Here is a 14,581-nt window from a genome sequence, read left to right as displayed (position 1 = left end):
GTCGTCGTTTATTTACCTCTGGTAATTATAGAAACAACTAGAAACGTAGAAATTGCTTAGAAATCGAGGTACTTCTCATTGGATTTTCAACCCTTAACCGCTACCAGCACACTATACACACATGCAGTCTAATATAATTAATAAATTATAGTAATTTAATTAGTAAATTAATTTTTAACTAACGATTATCGCAAATAAAAAATTTCGAATTACAAATTTACTTTCATATAATGGAAAAATAAAATGATGTCAATAAGAGTTTTCATTTGGAAATTAAATGGAAAATAGACTCGTAACAGTTAAGGGTTGAAATACGTAATGATTTTTCACGATTGACCAAAGAGTTGTTCAGTTCTGGATTAGGGTGTTTACGCGATTTCGACCGTATACGAGAGTATATTAAAATAATGATCGTATAATACTATCAATATAATAATATAATTATGATTGTATGTCTCTATGTTTTACATATGTATATATATGCTCGTAAGTGGGTGTTCGCGTGTGTACGTATGTATAATATGTATATAAATATGTTACAATTACGGCGCAGCGGGTAAAGGATTCATAAAATTAAAAATCAAACGGTAATTGTTACATATGATACATAGTATGTATATATAACTTATATATAATACATGAATATATATAATTTATATATATCGTATATGTATACGCTCGACAAAATTCGGTGAACCGTCGAAAATCGTTTCTGCTGCTGTATTTAGGTACAATATACAATTTGTCGTTCCCGACATGCATTGTTTAACCGTTTCCATCTTTCTTTCACTCATGCAATCGTCCACATGCACGCACAGAAACAGGCAAAACACGCATTCCTCACACGTACCGTTTACCTTTCCTTATTCTTTCATCCCCCCCGACATCATTCATCCCTATAAATACCTCGAAAAATAATAACGATCATAGTGTATCAATAACTCAATAATAATATATAATATTAATAATAAAAGTAGCGATAATAATGATAATATATAATAATATATATAATATAATATAATAATATGGTATAATATATGCATAATATGCGTAAACGCTTTTTTTTTCTCTTGAAATCGTAGGAAAAGAAAAACATTCACGCGACCAGCTGAATCGATCGTTTGTCGATCGATAAACAAAAAAAGAAAAAGAAACGAAACAAGAGAAAGAAGAAGAAAAACACGCGTTAATCATTATCCCTCGAACAACCTCGTCTCTTTATCAGAACGGCAGCACCATTCGCATTCTTTGTCTTTCTTTGGAGGTCTGTAGGAACACGTATGTAAAGAATCTTTGCCCCAAAACAAAGCTAAAATCGTTAAACAAAAAGTATAAGAAAAAAAAAAAAATGATAACAAGATGGAGTTAAATATCGCGTCTCTCGAAAGAGAAGAACCTGAGCTTACGGTGACGCGTTTGCACCCCTGACGATCGTACACGCAGAATTTGCCCTTCTTTTTTTCTTTTCTGTTATAAAATCATTTTGACAACGAATTTCAGGCGAGTCACAAAGGTCGTTGCGTCTGTGCGTTCATTTTTATTTTTTCTTTATTTTTTCAATCACAGCCGCGGACTGACGAGAGCGAAGGCCTGATATTATTTACGTACCCGCTATAAATACGTGTGCTGTTCGAAAATATCAAAACATACGTACATTTTTTTTTTCTTTTTAATAAACCTCTCTTCTTTTTTTTTAAATCTCTTTATCCTTTAGTATGTGTGCACGCGCACACACACGTGGTATAAAATTGTATCCCGTGAACCATTGGACCGCGCTTAGTTATTTCTACGGGCCCTAATCGAGTCTCGTCAACCCGCGTCCAATCCTTCCTATTTTATTTCCGCTAATTTCCCTTTCTTCCTTATATTCTATCGTCCTTTCATGAAAAGCGTTAGCAACGAATAGACGGATACGGTGTTTCTTTTCTTAGAAGTGTCTCTACGGATATACGTATAATAGATTGGTCCAATTTTCGCTGTTTACTACACCGTTATAAATTCTAACAAAATGTAAATTCTAACGTCTTTATCGCATACTCGAATTTTCAATTTAATTTCGATATGTTCCGTCTAATCGTAGAGATATAATATTTCCTCGTTTCGACGATTCTGGTCCAATGAACGTTCCGCGAACTCGTTGCTAACGCTTCATTAGGATCTCCTTCGTTCTCTTTGCTTCTCGCTAAACGTTCTCGGATCAATTTCGCTCAGTTCGCGTGTACTACCCTCAGGCCTCGTATACTTGAAGCTCTCGCAACATTCTCCCGGATACAATTGACAAAAACACGCGACGGTTTCTCACTTTGTCGATGATTAGAAGGAACCAAACGAAAAGCAAACTTAACGATACTAACAGTAACGAAAAATAATGGATAACCGAGCTCGAGAATAGCGCAATGATGAAGAGTGATCTCGATCGAACAACGCGGTAACGTAAATGTAAGTAACGAATAAAATCGTAAGAACCGGACTCGGAATGAACGTTCGGGACAAATTCGGCGGACATGTATAATTATCTTGTGTTCTGTACGTGTTATTTTTAATATTTTTTCTTTTTCCTTCTTATTTACCAGAAATTTTTCCTGATTCTCGATAAGACTTGTGGTAGCAAAAATTGGGGCGGGCCGACTCTGACGCGTTATGGAAACGACGACAGGTCACCCTCAAGGCGGCGGCACTCGCAAATACCTATTTACAAAAATATACACATGAGCAACTTACTTATCCGTTATGCTTTTCTTTCTTTCTTCCTTTTTTCTTTTCTTCTTTACACGTCTGATGTAACGAGAGAGCATTAACGCGATTTCTATCTCTCCGTTACGCGTTAATCTTTCTTTTTTTTTTTTTATTTATCGCCTGGTGTCTGTTCTCGCTTTCTTTCTCTCTTTCTCTCTTTTCTTTTTTTTCTTACCCGTTCTTTTTTTTATAATCGCACTATTTATAATGTGGTGTATGCGCTATGTATAATTATCTGAATATTCTTTTTTTATTTTCTCATCACTAGAACCTCTACTTATTCCCCGTTTAATTCTAAGTAATTGTAAATAATATGTATTGGTTGTTTTCTTTCTGTTACCATTTAACGTTGTTTTTCCTTGTTGCGTATTAATTATCTAATCTAAGTTACCTTTTGTTTGTTTGTTTGTTTTCTTTTTTTCGTAACCTATCTACAAAAGAGTCGTGTCCTTCGTTCACAGACGTCAGACATTTTATTTGTTTTTATAGTAGTTGGTTGAAAATCGGTTGGATCAACCGTTGATCATTGTTGCTCGTGGCGCATCTCCAACGAAGAGAAATGCATCATTACACTAATTCCCCCCCCCCCCCCATCCGACCCTGGTCACTCTTTAAATTCGCTCACCTATACCCTCGTCCAGGAATTTTGCGACCGCCTTTTCTATTATTTCATCTTCTTTCTCTAAAAATGAAACGCCAGCGTGCGTGACGCGTTGGTTTTCTTTTCATTAAATATATTCATATCTATATATTTATAATTATTTATATATTTATATAGGTAATAAACTATATGCATATATGTATATCATTGTGTATTCGTCGCATTCGAATCGCCAAGACGAAACTCATGCTTCAGGTAACGTCGGCTGCGGCGCACCGTAAAGCGAGAACACACGGGCGCTTCTGTGGCACTTCTTATTCCTTCTTCTTTTCGTCGATACATCGATTTCATCCTTCTACTCCGTTCGCATTCAATTTTCATTTACAAAATCGTTTATCTCGAAAAGAAAAATAGGGACAACGTGTTTTCCCTCCCTTCTTCGTCTCGCGAAACGTATCAATACCTCCTCCTCCTCTTCTTCTTCTTCCTCCTCGTCCTCCTCTTTCTTCGTTTCGAAAATAAGTAACTCGTGCTACGCACAGAATACGAGAGATTCTCTACGCACCGATCACGGATCGACAAGATCCTTCTTCAACTGTCCACCTGCAGACGAGTAACTTGAATTGACTATAAAGTTGATGCTAGGAGCGTTAAAAAAATTGCCCAGGACGCCTCCGTGAATCTCCTAACGTAGAAACTTCATAGAGCTCTTTTTTTTTCTCTCTCTTTCTCTGACTGTGGAGCAAGTGATTCGACAGTTATCTCGCAACTACGCGTAGTTGCTCCCCCGTACCACCGATTTTCTGCACCCCACGGTAAACAGTCCTTTATTTATTAACAACTACACTTCCAACTTCTCTCCTCCTTTTTTGCTTTACGAAGCTTTTTCTCTCACGGCGTGTTTCGAATCTACGACGATCGTTGCAACGTTTTTACGTGAACATCGTTGGATACGTGGCCATGTTTTGCGGAAGAGAAGTAATGTAATTCGGGGTGGGCGGTCGGGGGCTATGCCACTGTGGTCAGAGATCTCTAAGCTTCTTTATACCGGCTTGTACGTATCGCACCAAATCGCGCAGCGAACTTTTCAACGTGAGGGGTCCCAGTTTTTCATCCAGCTCGATGAAAAAATCTAAATCGAAAGAAAAAGAAAAGCATACGTCGTTTTATCCAGGACACTTGTGGCATCCACGGTCGAACACCGTAGAAAGGAGTGTCAAGCTCACCTCTATGCTTTTCTGTCACCAGAGCGTTGGCCTGGTCCCAGAGATCGTGACAACTAAACAGCAAGCCAAGGTGATAATTTTGTTTTACCATCGCGTTGTGAACATTCAGCGGAACGCTAACGTAAGGAGCTGCCTGCGGTTGACCCGAGGCAGCCCCTCGATTCGCCAGTTCACCGCTGCTGTATCCGGAACTCTGACTGCCAACCGAACCCACGGAACCGGCCGGCGACGGGGTGGGCGATAGAGAAGGAGTTCCTTGACCTTCCGGTTGCACCGGCGTTGCCTGAGCGGGCTGAGAACACAAGGAAGAACGAAATTCGTTTCAACGACCCTCGATCGATCGCGAGAGACGAAGACTTTCGATGGTCTAAGGCGCACTTACTTTCTGATGATAGTCGCTGAGGATCTTCTGTGTCTCCTTCACTTCATGTTTGCGCATCGTGAACAACTTCAAGTATATAAGAGACTGGCAAAAGAGACTGAAACAGAAGGAAAACAGGCGCCGTTTTGAAAAATACGTTTCCGTGGAACACGCGCCAGTGCGCGACACTTACGAAAACCCCAAAGCGAGTACCCACCTTAGAATGGCTAGCTTGTTATGTATACTGCTCTCTGGCGAGTTGTTCTGCTGACTCTTGAACTTCGAAGAGATGTATCTGGGCAAAGAAAGGGTAAATCAGAGATTGCTTTAATTAGAAAGTACTCTTCCTCGTAGTTTCTGGTTAATTAGAGATGTACTCACTTGATGAGACTGAGAGTATCCTTGTACATGGTGAACGACGCCCTCTCCGTGACAGGATCTGACTCCATGGCGTTGCCAGTGAGCAGGAAACACAGAACGGCTTCCAGGTAAAGCATACCCTGCGCCGTGAGTTCGCACTCCTTGTCGGCGCTGTGCTTTAGCCGTTTCGCTTCCATCAGGTACTGATTCTGGTCCCTGTGTTCGAACACGTCCGATAAATTAACTTACCTCCTGGTTCTTAAACGATAGAGGAAATACACTTACCACCTATCTTGATCCTCCAAAACTTCGTTCTGAGGATTGAAGTAGGAATAATAGACGCGTTGAGGCGGTGGTGGTGGCGGCAACAAGCTGGTGTCAGGTTTTTCTTCCCGTTCGTGATTCGTTGGTTGTATGTCGCTTTGCTGCTCAACAACGAGACATCGAGCTTAAGCAAACAGGGTAGCGAGTAATTTCTTTCTGTCGCGAGATATTCGTACCTGATTCGAAGAGGACCTGGATGCGACAGCTTCAACGTCCGCGTGTTTTCTCTTTCTCTTCTTTCTTTCTTTGTGCTCCCCCGATCCCTTTCCTTTCGTCTCTATGGAACACACAGTACTGAAACTGGTCACAGAACTACAACTCGGATTACGTTTCCTCTTGGGCGCGCTACCCGCGCCACTAGCACCACTACCACTTCCACTAGCACCTCCACCGACGAGACCAGCACCCAGTCCGATGCCACAATTACTCTTCGAGTCCGTAATAGGTTCCCCTTTGATCACAGCGCGATTCTTCAGCTCGCCGTCGACTAGCAACGCGTCACCGTGAATCCTCGAGTCGGTAGGTAACTGTTGAGGCGGTGGCGTGTCAATTATCTCTCCCTCCTCGGGCGTGGATGGTCGAGTAGGTTGGGCGGTCAAGGTGGAAGCCTGCCTGGATGATGGCCTGGTGTCGGGTAGCTCCGTGCGTTGCCTCAATTCCTGTCCTCGCGACAGTTGAGATAGATGGGGAAGTCTGCTCAGCTCGATCCTGCAGAGTAAACTGGGCACACCGTTCACGTAGGTAAGCGGTGGGAAAGATTGAATGATGCTGGATGCTTGGGACGACGGTCTCTTGTACGGACTGTCCCCGCCGGTCGGTGTATTGGCAGAGGTCGTGTACTCTTCCACGTAGATGCCACATTTGCCTCCGCCTTTTCCACCTTTTCCTCCTTTACCGCCAACCTTACCTCCGCCCATCGAAGACGAGAAGACCTTTCGAAGCGTGTCGCTCTTTTTCTTGTCTTGCACGTTACCAGCATCTTCCTCCTGCAACTTCGGACCTGGACTGTTATCGCTGTCCGAGTTTTCCGGGGAAGTTGTCCTGGTTGGAGGTGCCCTTGGCCTTGGAGGTACCCTGTTCGCATAGGAAGGCGTTTTCTTAATACCTGCCTACCTACATATATTGAAGTCGACGAAAGAAACAGAATTAAGATTAAACTCACCTAGCTACTTGAATGCGATTTCTCACCGACATCTCAGACTCGCTATCAGAATCAGACCCCCCAACGTTTGTCACCCTCGAATTCGATCTTCTTGGTTTGGCTTTGGCGGGACTCTTCTTCTTCTCCTGCTTCTTAGGCGAGTCTGCCAGCTTGCTTCTCTTGATGGATACCCTTCTCCAACGCGTGTTATCATCCTCGGAGGCAATGTTGTTCTTTCCATTAGGAGGAACCTCGTCTTCGCTGGAGGAGCCGCTAACTCTCGACCGTCTCTTCTCGTTGATGGCAGCATCGACCGGAGATATCCTGGTCGGTCGATCGCTGTCCGAATCGCTGGAACCATCCTGCGATCGGTCGTCGCTTCCGTCGTCGCTGGTCGAGATGGTAGGTTTCGACAGAGGTATCTTTCTTTTGATAGGACTACTGACTCCTCTCGTTCTACTACGAGGCTTGCCATTCTTCAGACTCTCGTCCGACGTCCGATGACCACCCTTCGGACTCTTGGTAGGTTTTCTAGGTCGTCCACGTTTCCTCGCATCGGCCACTTTTGGTTTCTCCGTTTGAACACGATTCTCTTCCACGGGCTGACCCTTCTCCTGATCCGAGGATCTATAGCTATCGCTGTCGAGAACGCTGATCATCGTCGGATTGTGAGTCCTCTTCACGGCTTCGTCGAGCTGCCAATCGTGAGCTGCCTTATCCCTGTGCGTTCTGACGTCTGCTGTCGTTGCTGGGGAACCATCTTGCCTATTGCAATCCTGCGGATCGTCATTATTTAGTCAAAGACTAAGGAACTTACCCTGAAGCCCGGTTCATCGAAACTTGGCACAATTAATTACCTGCGTCTGCTTGTTTTCAGCGTTCTGTTCCCCGTGCGGCATCACCTTCTTGTTGAAGAACGATTCGAGGTTCCACCTGTGTTTCGATTCCTCGATAGCTGCCGGTGGTTCCTCGATCAGATTCTCGTTCTTTGGTGACACAGAGGGTGGTGTCGAAGGTCCTTTGGCAGGTTGGGTGCTCGTTTCGTCCTCGGAATCGTCGCTGCTATCCGAGCCAGAGTCAGAGCCGGAATCCGAGCTGGAACTGGCGCTTCCGGAACTCTGCGGTGCCTGGCCAGGCGGACTGGGCGGCCTTTGGATGATAGGGACGGGGGAGCCCTTCGATTGCAAAGGGCTCACTGGTGGAGGTGAAAGTACTTGCTCAGGTGTCATTTGCTTCGGAGGTGACGACGGTCTGCTCGGGCTGAGCGGCCTCGTAGGTGATAAAGGACCCACAGGTGACAGACCCATGGGTGACATGGGTGCCAGAGGCGGCGGGGCGGGAGTCATCGCCGGTATCAACGGCGTTGACAGACTGTAAAGAAGACAGTCGATTCTGAAGGGGTTGGTTCATCCAGAAATTTGGGTAAACAAATGATAAACGCGAGATGATAAACAGATTAAATCAATTAGACGACAAATAGTTCCTCGAAGGATGGTTATAAGTAGCGTACCGGATTAATTTTGAAACAAGTTAATGAAGCTATATAAAACGAGCACTAATTAAAAGAGTGTACAGGTGAAATCGATACTTACTCGACCGTAAGGTCAGGACTTCTGTTTCCCCTCGCCGTCCGCGACGTCGTTTCCTGTGGAAAAAGAAGGGAAACGATTAACAATTAATTACAGTTCAATTAAATATGAGCTTTCTTTCCTGATTGATCCTTGTATTGTTCTTACTTCGAACGCGTACACGTTCGTATCGAACTTTAGGGAAAGAGAATATCGGTATTAGAAATGTTTTATTACAAAATCTGATCGAGTAAAGGTTTCTTGTCAAAATCAAAACAAAGAAAATGTACAAAGAAAAATAGAAATACAGTAATATCTGTTTTATACGCTCGTTCGAGGTTCTTTACAATGTTTCAACAGGTGAAACAGAAAAAGTGAAATATTTCCTACAACTTTTCGTTTTATACACTATACAGAATGGGTTAAGTAAAATATTACTCTGGAATACCCACTTACCTGTCGAGGTATCATAAATACCCACTTACCTACGCAATATCTGACTCTTTACAAAACTAATTTTCGAACTTTTGTCTTAAATTTCCAACGAAACTTTCAAAAGTACAGACAGATTTTACTATATTCAGAAAAAATGAGAAAACAGAGCTCGTTAATTTGGCAACAAAGTTACCTTTCCGACTTCATCCTCGCTGTCCTCGGATAGGCTCAGATCCCGCTCCAAATCCCTGTAACAAAAACAGAGACGAACTTTTGAGAAAGGAGAAAGCAAAGAATATTTTTAAGATTTCCTAGCTCTTAAGAGGGGATCCTTTACCCCTTTGGATCCGGTGATTCTCGAGCCTATAAAATGGGGCGGATAAAAAGTACCCTAGTGTTCGAGTATAAGGAGAACGAAGCGCTCTCGATTAGAATGGAGAAAGGAGAAGAAGAACGTGCACGCGTGGAATGGCAACCTGTTAGAACACGAACGACGCCAGGCAAGCTAGGAACAATCGTTCATTGATCTATGAAACTGCTGTTTCACACGCGCCTCTCCTCCGCACTTTTCTTTGTCAACCAACTACCGTCGGTTTCTCGCATTTCCTATCCCCTCACACTTTCACTTTTCATTCCAGTCTTTGTGAATCGATCCCGTTCAATTAGACCCGTTCGATTATTTTCTTACTGTCACTATGTCAATTCCTATACATGACACTACGATTTCTTATGAATGATCATCGTGTCACCATTGTATAGCAACCATGAGTCTTCGTTTTAACAAGTTAAATACGGTAAGAGGTTACTAAAGTGCGCAGAGAGTTGTCAGAAAATTTTTCTAATTAATATTGTTCAATTGCAAGAAAAGTTTTGATAAAAGTTTTTAAAAAACAATTGGTTCGTCCACTCGTTATCTTTCGTATTTTTTTTTTTCTATCTAGTAAGGTAGAAGGAAGGGAAAAAAATAAAGAAGAGGGTCCTTTCACCCTCGATCAACGAGAGGCAAGCAACGGAAGAGGATGCTGCTTGAAGAACGGACAAAATACGAGGAGCAAAGAGGGAACTCGCCGGCACCGAGGGGAATGGAAAGCAACGAGAAGTAGCTATGGGGAAACGTGGAAAGAGAGACGGCGACAGGCTGAAGGATAAAGAGGGAAAGTACGTGAAGCACCGAACGCGGATGTACCGGAGGGTCGTCGACCCTAAACACGCTGTCCTGCGTCCTCGTCGATGCTTGTGGATATGGCTGACTGGTTGCGAACCGTGCCTAAGGTCGCTTAGTCGCTTACACCGAGAAATTACGATCTGGATAAGCCTTTCTTTCGACGACAATAAACTTCAGATTAAATCTTATAGACATCGCCTTGTCACATTTAACACGAGCTGTACAAACCCGGACAAATAAATTGCAACTACATTTTTCTACTAAAACGACGAATAACTAACCCGAGTGTTAAATCGAATCACCAACCATCTAAAATGCAAGCTCTGTTTTTAAAATCTGATTTCATCCAGAAAGCGCTCGTCTAGGTGGTTCCACCCTCTTCGGTTTTCACTGTTTTTCGCCAATTCAGCTCGATCGACGCTTACGCGCCGTCGTTTCATCTGCACGCGAAAACACGAGCAAGAAAACACGAGATCAAATCGAGTTCTCCCGGACGATTTTATTGATTTATTAAGAGAGATCGGGCTTGAAGTTTTGATTGACTTTGAAAGTTCTCCGTGCCGGTAGATATCGTGACGAGTGCGTCTCCCAAAAGCGAGTAAATTCGACAAGCAACGAGATAACTGCTCGAATCCTATAATATTTTATGAAATCCTCTTTCTTCAATTATGCATAATTCATATCAAATCGATGAGTTCGAAGTTAAATCCATAAAATATGCGAAGGTCTAACGAGAAGTGATACAACCATTAAATTAATCAGACAGATCTTCGTCATTGTGAAGACAATCGGTTTATCAAAAGCTGCAAAGTGACCACGAAGAAGAGAACAGTGACATTTAATACGGTTCAATGAACTCGTAACTGGAACACAGGACTCATCTGAGGAACGCTTCACGCGTCGCAATACCGTGATATTCTAAGGGTGAGCAAGGTTAAACCGTGCAAGTTTTAAATTGCTCCAGGTAGCAGAGGAGAGTTTGTGCGTGGAACGAGTATGTGGTTTTTAGGATGCGGTTGAGAGAAGGCAGGGAAGCGAAAGGAGGCAATAAAGAGCTGTTAAAAAACAGACAGAGAGAAAGCAACGATTACGTAAAGAGTTTCTTTATGATATTTCGCTGATTCCCAGCAGTTTTGAAAAGCGTGTGTCATCTTGAATGTTTCTGAACACAGGCCGAATGTCGACACTCGTGAAGCTTTCTCTTACAGATCTGTGTAAAATGCTGAAAGTTTAGAGAATTTTTATTTTTAGAGAAGAGGTATCTGCTGAACGCTTTGCAAGTAGAGGATACCAAAAAGGGTTGTAAATTGTAATTGAACGTATTTATTTTCAGACAGTTTGCTGTCGCAAATTTTCAGTGCGAGCCACGTAGAAACGCATCGGAAAAACGAGGCAAAGCTCACGCAAACACGCGAAAAGAGTGGTGGTCGCGTTTCATAGCGGCGGTGCAGAGGCAGACGAGAAGAAGAAAGAGCACACATCCGGCTCCGCTGGGAACGAACACGAAACGTTTCCGGAGGGAAAAAAAGAAGGCAACAACCAGTCCGCGATGTTATTACGATGCGACCTGGCTCTGCCTCTGTCCTTTCATCGAATTAAACGCTTTGACGACGCCCCCGTGTAACTGGCTACGAAAAAGCGACCAGGAATTTTGCGCGAACCCTATGTCCCCGGATTCGATTGAATATTCTATTCAAATAAGAGCTTTTGTTGGAAATCCAGTTATCCAGCTACGTTTCAGAATATCCACTGATCTCTCTTTTTACTTGTCAAAGATCACTGTTAAGAGCACTAATAGAATATTGAAATAAATGTTAAACTATCGCATATCGATACGCGTTTCCTCTACAATTTCAATTTAGCTTTCAACCCTACTATAAATTAATCATGGAAGAGACTTCTATGAATAATTTTCTGTTTCGACTATAGAGAGGAGCTTCTTCCTGGCACGAAAGCCAGCAAAAGCGGCGGATAAAACGAGACAGGAATTTCGGGATGTCTTTTCGAGCGGGAAGAATAGCGTGGCAAAGAGGATAACGAGATTCCTCCAACCGTCGATGACGACTCGACCGTTTTAAACGGAGCTGGAAAACCAGCTAAGAGCGAGCAAACGGAGTTACGGGTAGCTGGTGTTCCTCGATCAACGATCGTGCTGATCCAACTTAATCCGCGACTTAGTTAACACCAATGGAAAAGCTGCTGGCACATTCTCGCAGACACCTGACTGAATCATCATCTTCTTCTTCTTCTTCTTCCCCTATGCTATTTGGTTCAAGTCTACTTTTTTCTCAAGAAGAATTGAGTAACGTTAATGTACAGGGTTATCCAGAATAAAATAATTCTGTTTTCAAAGCAAAAATTTGAACAGTAAATCTCCTGTCGCAACTTTTCTGTCGTAAATAAAGCGTTAGATTTCAAAGTTGATTACTTCGACGGGAACAGCATCTACCAGATTTATTAATTGTCCCGTAAGCACCTTGTCGCTTATCGAGACGCTGAGATTTCTCCAAACCACGCGACAGAAATATTTTAATCGAGGCAAGATTCTATCCCGAAAGGTCACGCGGTTAACTCGATAATTTCGATTAATTTTACGAGAAGAAGCTTATTCCCGAGGTAATGATCCTTTCCCGACTTTCCTTTCCTCCACCGGGGAAAATTGAATTCAAGGCATTACACGGAGTGGAATTTCGATGAATCCTATTAGCCGCGACGCTAATTTCTAATCAACCGATCTCGATCAATTTTATTGATTACGAGTCTCGACAGAGACAAACGATTAATACCTTATCAACGGAAGTCAACGTTTCAAAGTAAATACCGTCATCTGTTGTGAATCACGGTGCTTAACGTGAAATCATTTCCCATTTCGAATCATCAGTAATTTCAATGATATTTAAACTGTTCTCTTACCGCGCTGGACACCAGTGACCGCTACAACAATAAGCGACTCCGTTGCAATATCGAATCCCTAGAACTCTACCTCGTCCGAAAGATCGCGGATTATCATCGTCACCATGGTAAATGCGTAAAATTGTCGATAAATTGTTTATCAAAGTTGTGCGTAAGTAACCGGCTGATAAACCGCGGCTAGCGCGCCAACTTGATAAACATTCTTGCTAGAAAATTAAGAGGCACCGATCGAGGAAAGACAAAGACGGCGAATGAAAAATTCTTATGCTTTATCGGTGGCGAGCAGCGAGCAGCGAAATTCCTTATCGTTCTGCACAGCGCGAGCCCGACGTTATCAGGAATTGGACAAGGCCGCGATCCGGTTGTCTGATAACGCACGAGCCTCGAACTTTTGTTACGGTGCAGGCTATAAAATTTGCAATTGTCATTTGAAACAACAAATATTTGAGTTTTTCGTACATACGTTAAATCTTGTTAGGAAAATTCCTGAGAATCCGCGTAGCAAAACGCTCGCGTTATTGCTACGAAAGGGTTAAAATTCACCTAAGGGGCATCTTGATTGACGTTAATTCGAGCTAACAATCCCCGGAGCGGTGATATATATAGGTAGTTGAATGTTGTTTACGCAAGAGCGAGTTTCGATCGCGGTGGAAAAGTCACGTAGCCGGTACCGATACGACCCAGTTTTCCATCGGGGAACCCCTAGCTAGGGTTATTAGGGGCAGTTACCGTGGTCGACACCGAAAAACCCTCGACGGTGCGGCAGTACAGAAAAAGAGACAAGGAGGGCTTGAAAGTGGAAACGTGTCCTGCCTACGTATCTCGGAAGCTCGTTAATTTTCTTTCTCGCTCGATAGGGTGAAAGCAGCCGATTTCAGGAAATTGTTCGAACCGACCTATGAAGATACCGTCTCTGGTTGCTACTAATCTCTTTCTCGAATATTGCGTCCATCCACCCCTCGCTCGATTTATCGCCCTTCGATCCTTACGTCCACTCGATTTTATTTAAGATTCCACGGAGGGTAGCAACGGTTATCCAAGGCTTCGCCATTGGAGACTTCGTCTTCGACGATATTGTTACGGATTCTCGGACCTTTACGCTTTCGTGATCGGACTCGGTTATTTCCAGACACGAAATTCGAGACATTGCACCGGAGGTTCACGGATACGCTTCCGCTCCAAAGTTGCCAGGACACTTATTAAAATTTCATAAAGACTCAAAAAAACAAAAAAAAAAAATGTAAACGAAAGATCTTCAAGGCTTTAAAACTTACCAATTGATTTACGATTAACACTCGCGCTAAAGATAAGGTTAAGATGTGGCAACAGTTGACACGACCCGCGATGTTTACGACAATTACTTATAAATCATCGAACGTATTATTTACCTCGTTCATTGAATCTTTCCATACAACGTGAAAACATATTGCAAATTCCAATTCATAATTCCGCGAAGGTTAAACTAAAATTAGCAAAGACAAACAAAACAGTAATTAACAAAATGAGATTCTATACATATATTCTCTGTCGTATTTATGCTTTCCTATATTATTTCGATGGTAAAGGCACGCGAGGCGAAACGGAAGTTACCAGCTTCCTGTCGACACGTGGGAAACTTTCGAACATCTTTATCAAGAGCGTACGTTACAAAATGGTTTCAATTATATTTTTCTTTCACAATTATTCCAGTGTAAATAGCGTGCGTTATCTGGTATGTGAAAAAGCATATTTACCGGAAGTAAATATGCAAC

At 42.7% G+C, this 14,581-nt stretch overlaps 1 protein-coding gene across 7 annotated transcripts in view; it reads right to left on the bottom strand.

The window, feature by feature from the left end:
- Positions 1-2,830: 2,830 nt before the first annotated feature.
- Positions 2,831-14,581, bottom strand: part of lilli (AF4/FMR2 family member lilliputian) — a 103,159-nt gene continuing 91,408 nt past the window's right edge. For all 7 annotated transcript variants that reach the window (XM_034340637.2, XM_034340638.2, XM_076692388.1 and 4 more), the window contains 11 exons: positions 8,946-9,000; positions 8,342-8,394; positions 7,607-8,120; positions 6,771-7,525; positions 5,785-6,682; positions 5,570-5,709; positions 5,306-5,500; positions 5,142-5,219; positions 4,946-5,042; positions 4,564-4,855; positions 2,831-4,469 (listed from right to left, as the gene is read on the bottom strand). In XM_034340637.2, coding sequence (XP_034196528.2) covers positions 4,360-4,469; positions 4,564-4,855; positions 4,946-5,042; positions 5,142-5,219; positions 5,306-5,500; positions 5,570-5,709; positions 5,785-6,682; positions 6,771-7,525; positions 7,607-8,120; positions 8,342-8,394; positions 8,946-9,000 — 3,187 coding nt within the window. In that variant the 3' untranslated portion in view covers positions 2,831-4,359. The remainder of the gene's footprint in view (positions 4,470-4,563; positions 4,856-4,945; positions 5,043-5,141; positions 5,220-5,305; positions 5,501-5,569; positions 5,710-5,784; positions 6,683-6,770; positions 7,526-7,606; positions 8,121-8,341; positions 8,395-8,945; positions 9,001-14,581) is intronic.

This window comes from Osmia lignaria, chromosome 15 (assembly GCF_051020975.1).
Source record: "Osmia lignaria lignaria isolate PbOS001 chromosome 15, iyOsmLign1, whole genome shotgun sequence".
Taxonomy (NCBI): domain Eukaryota; kingdom Metazoa; phylum Arthropoda; class Insecta; order Hymenoptera; family Megachilidae; genus Osmia; species Osmia lignaria.
This window is presented reverse-complemented; position numbering and strand designations above follow the sequence as displayed.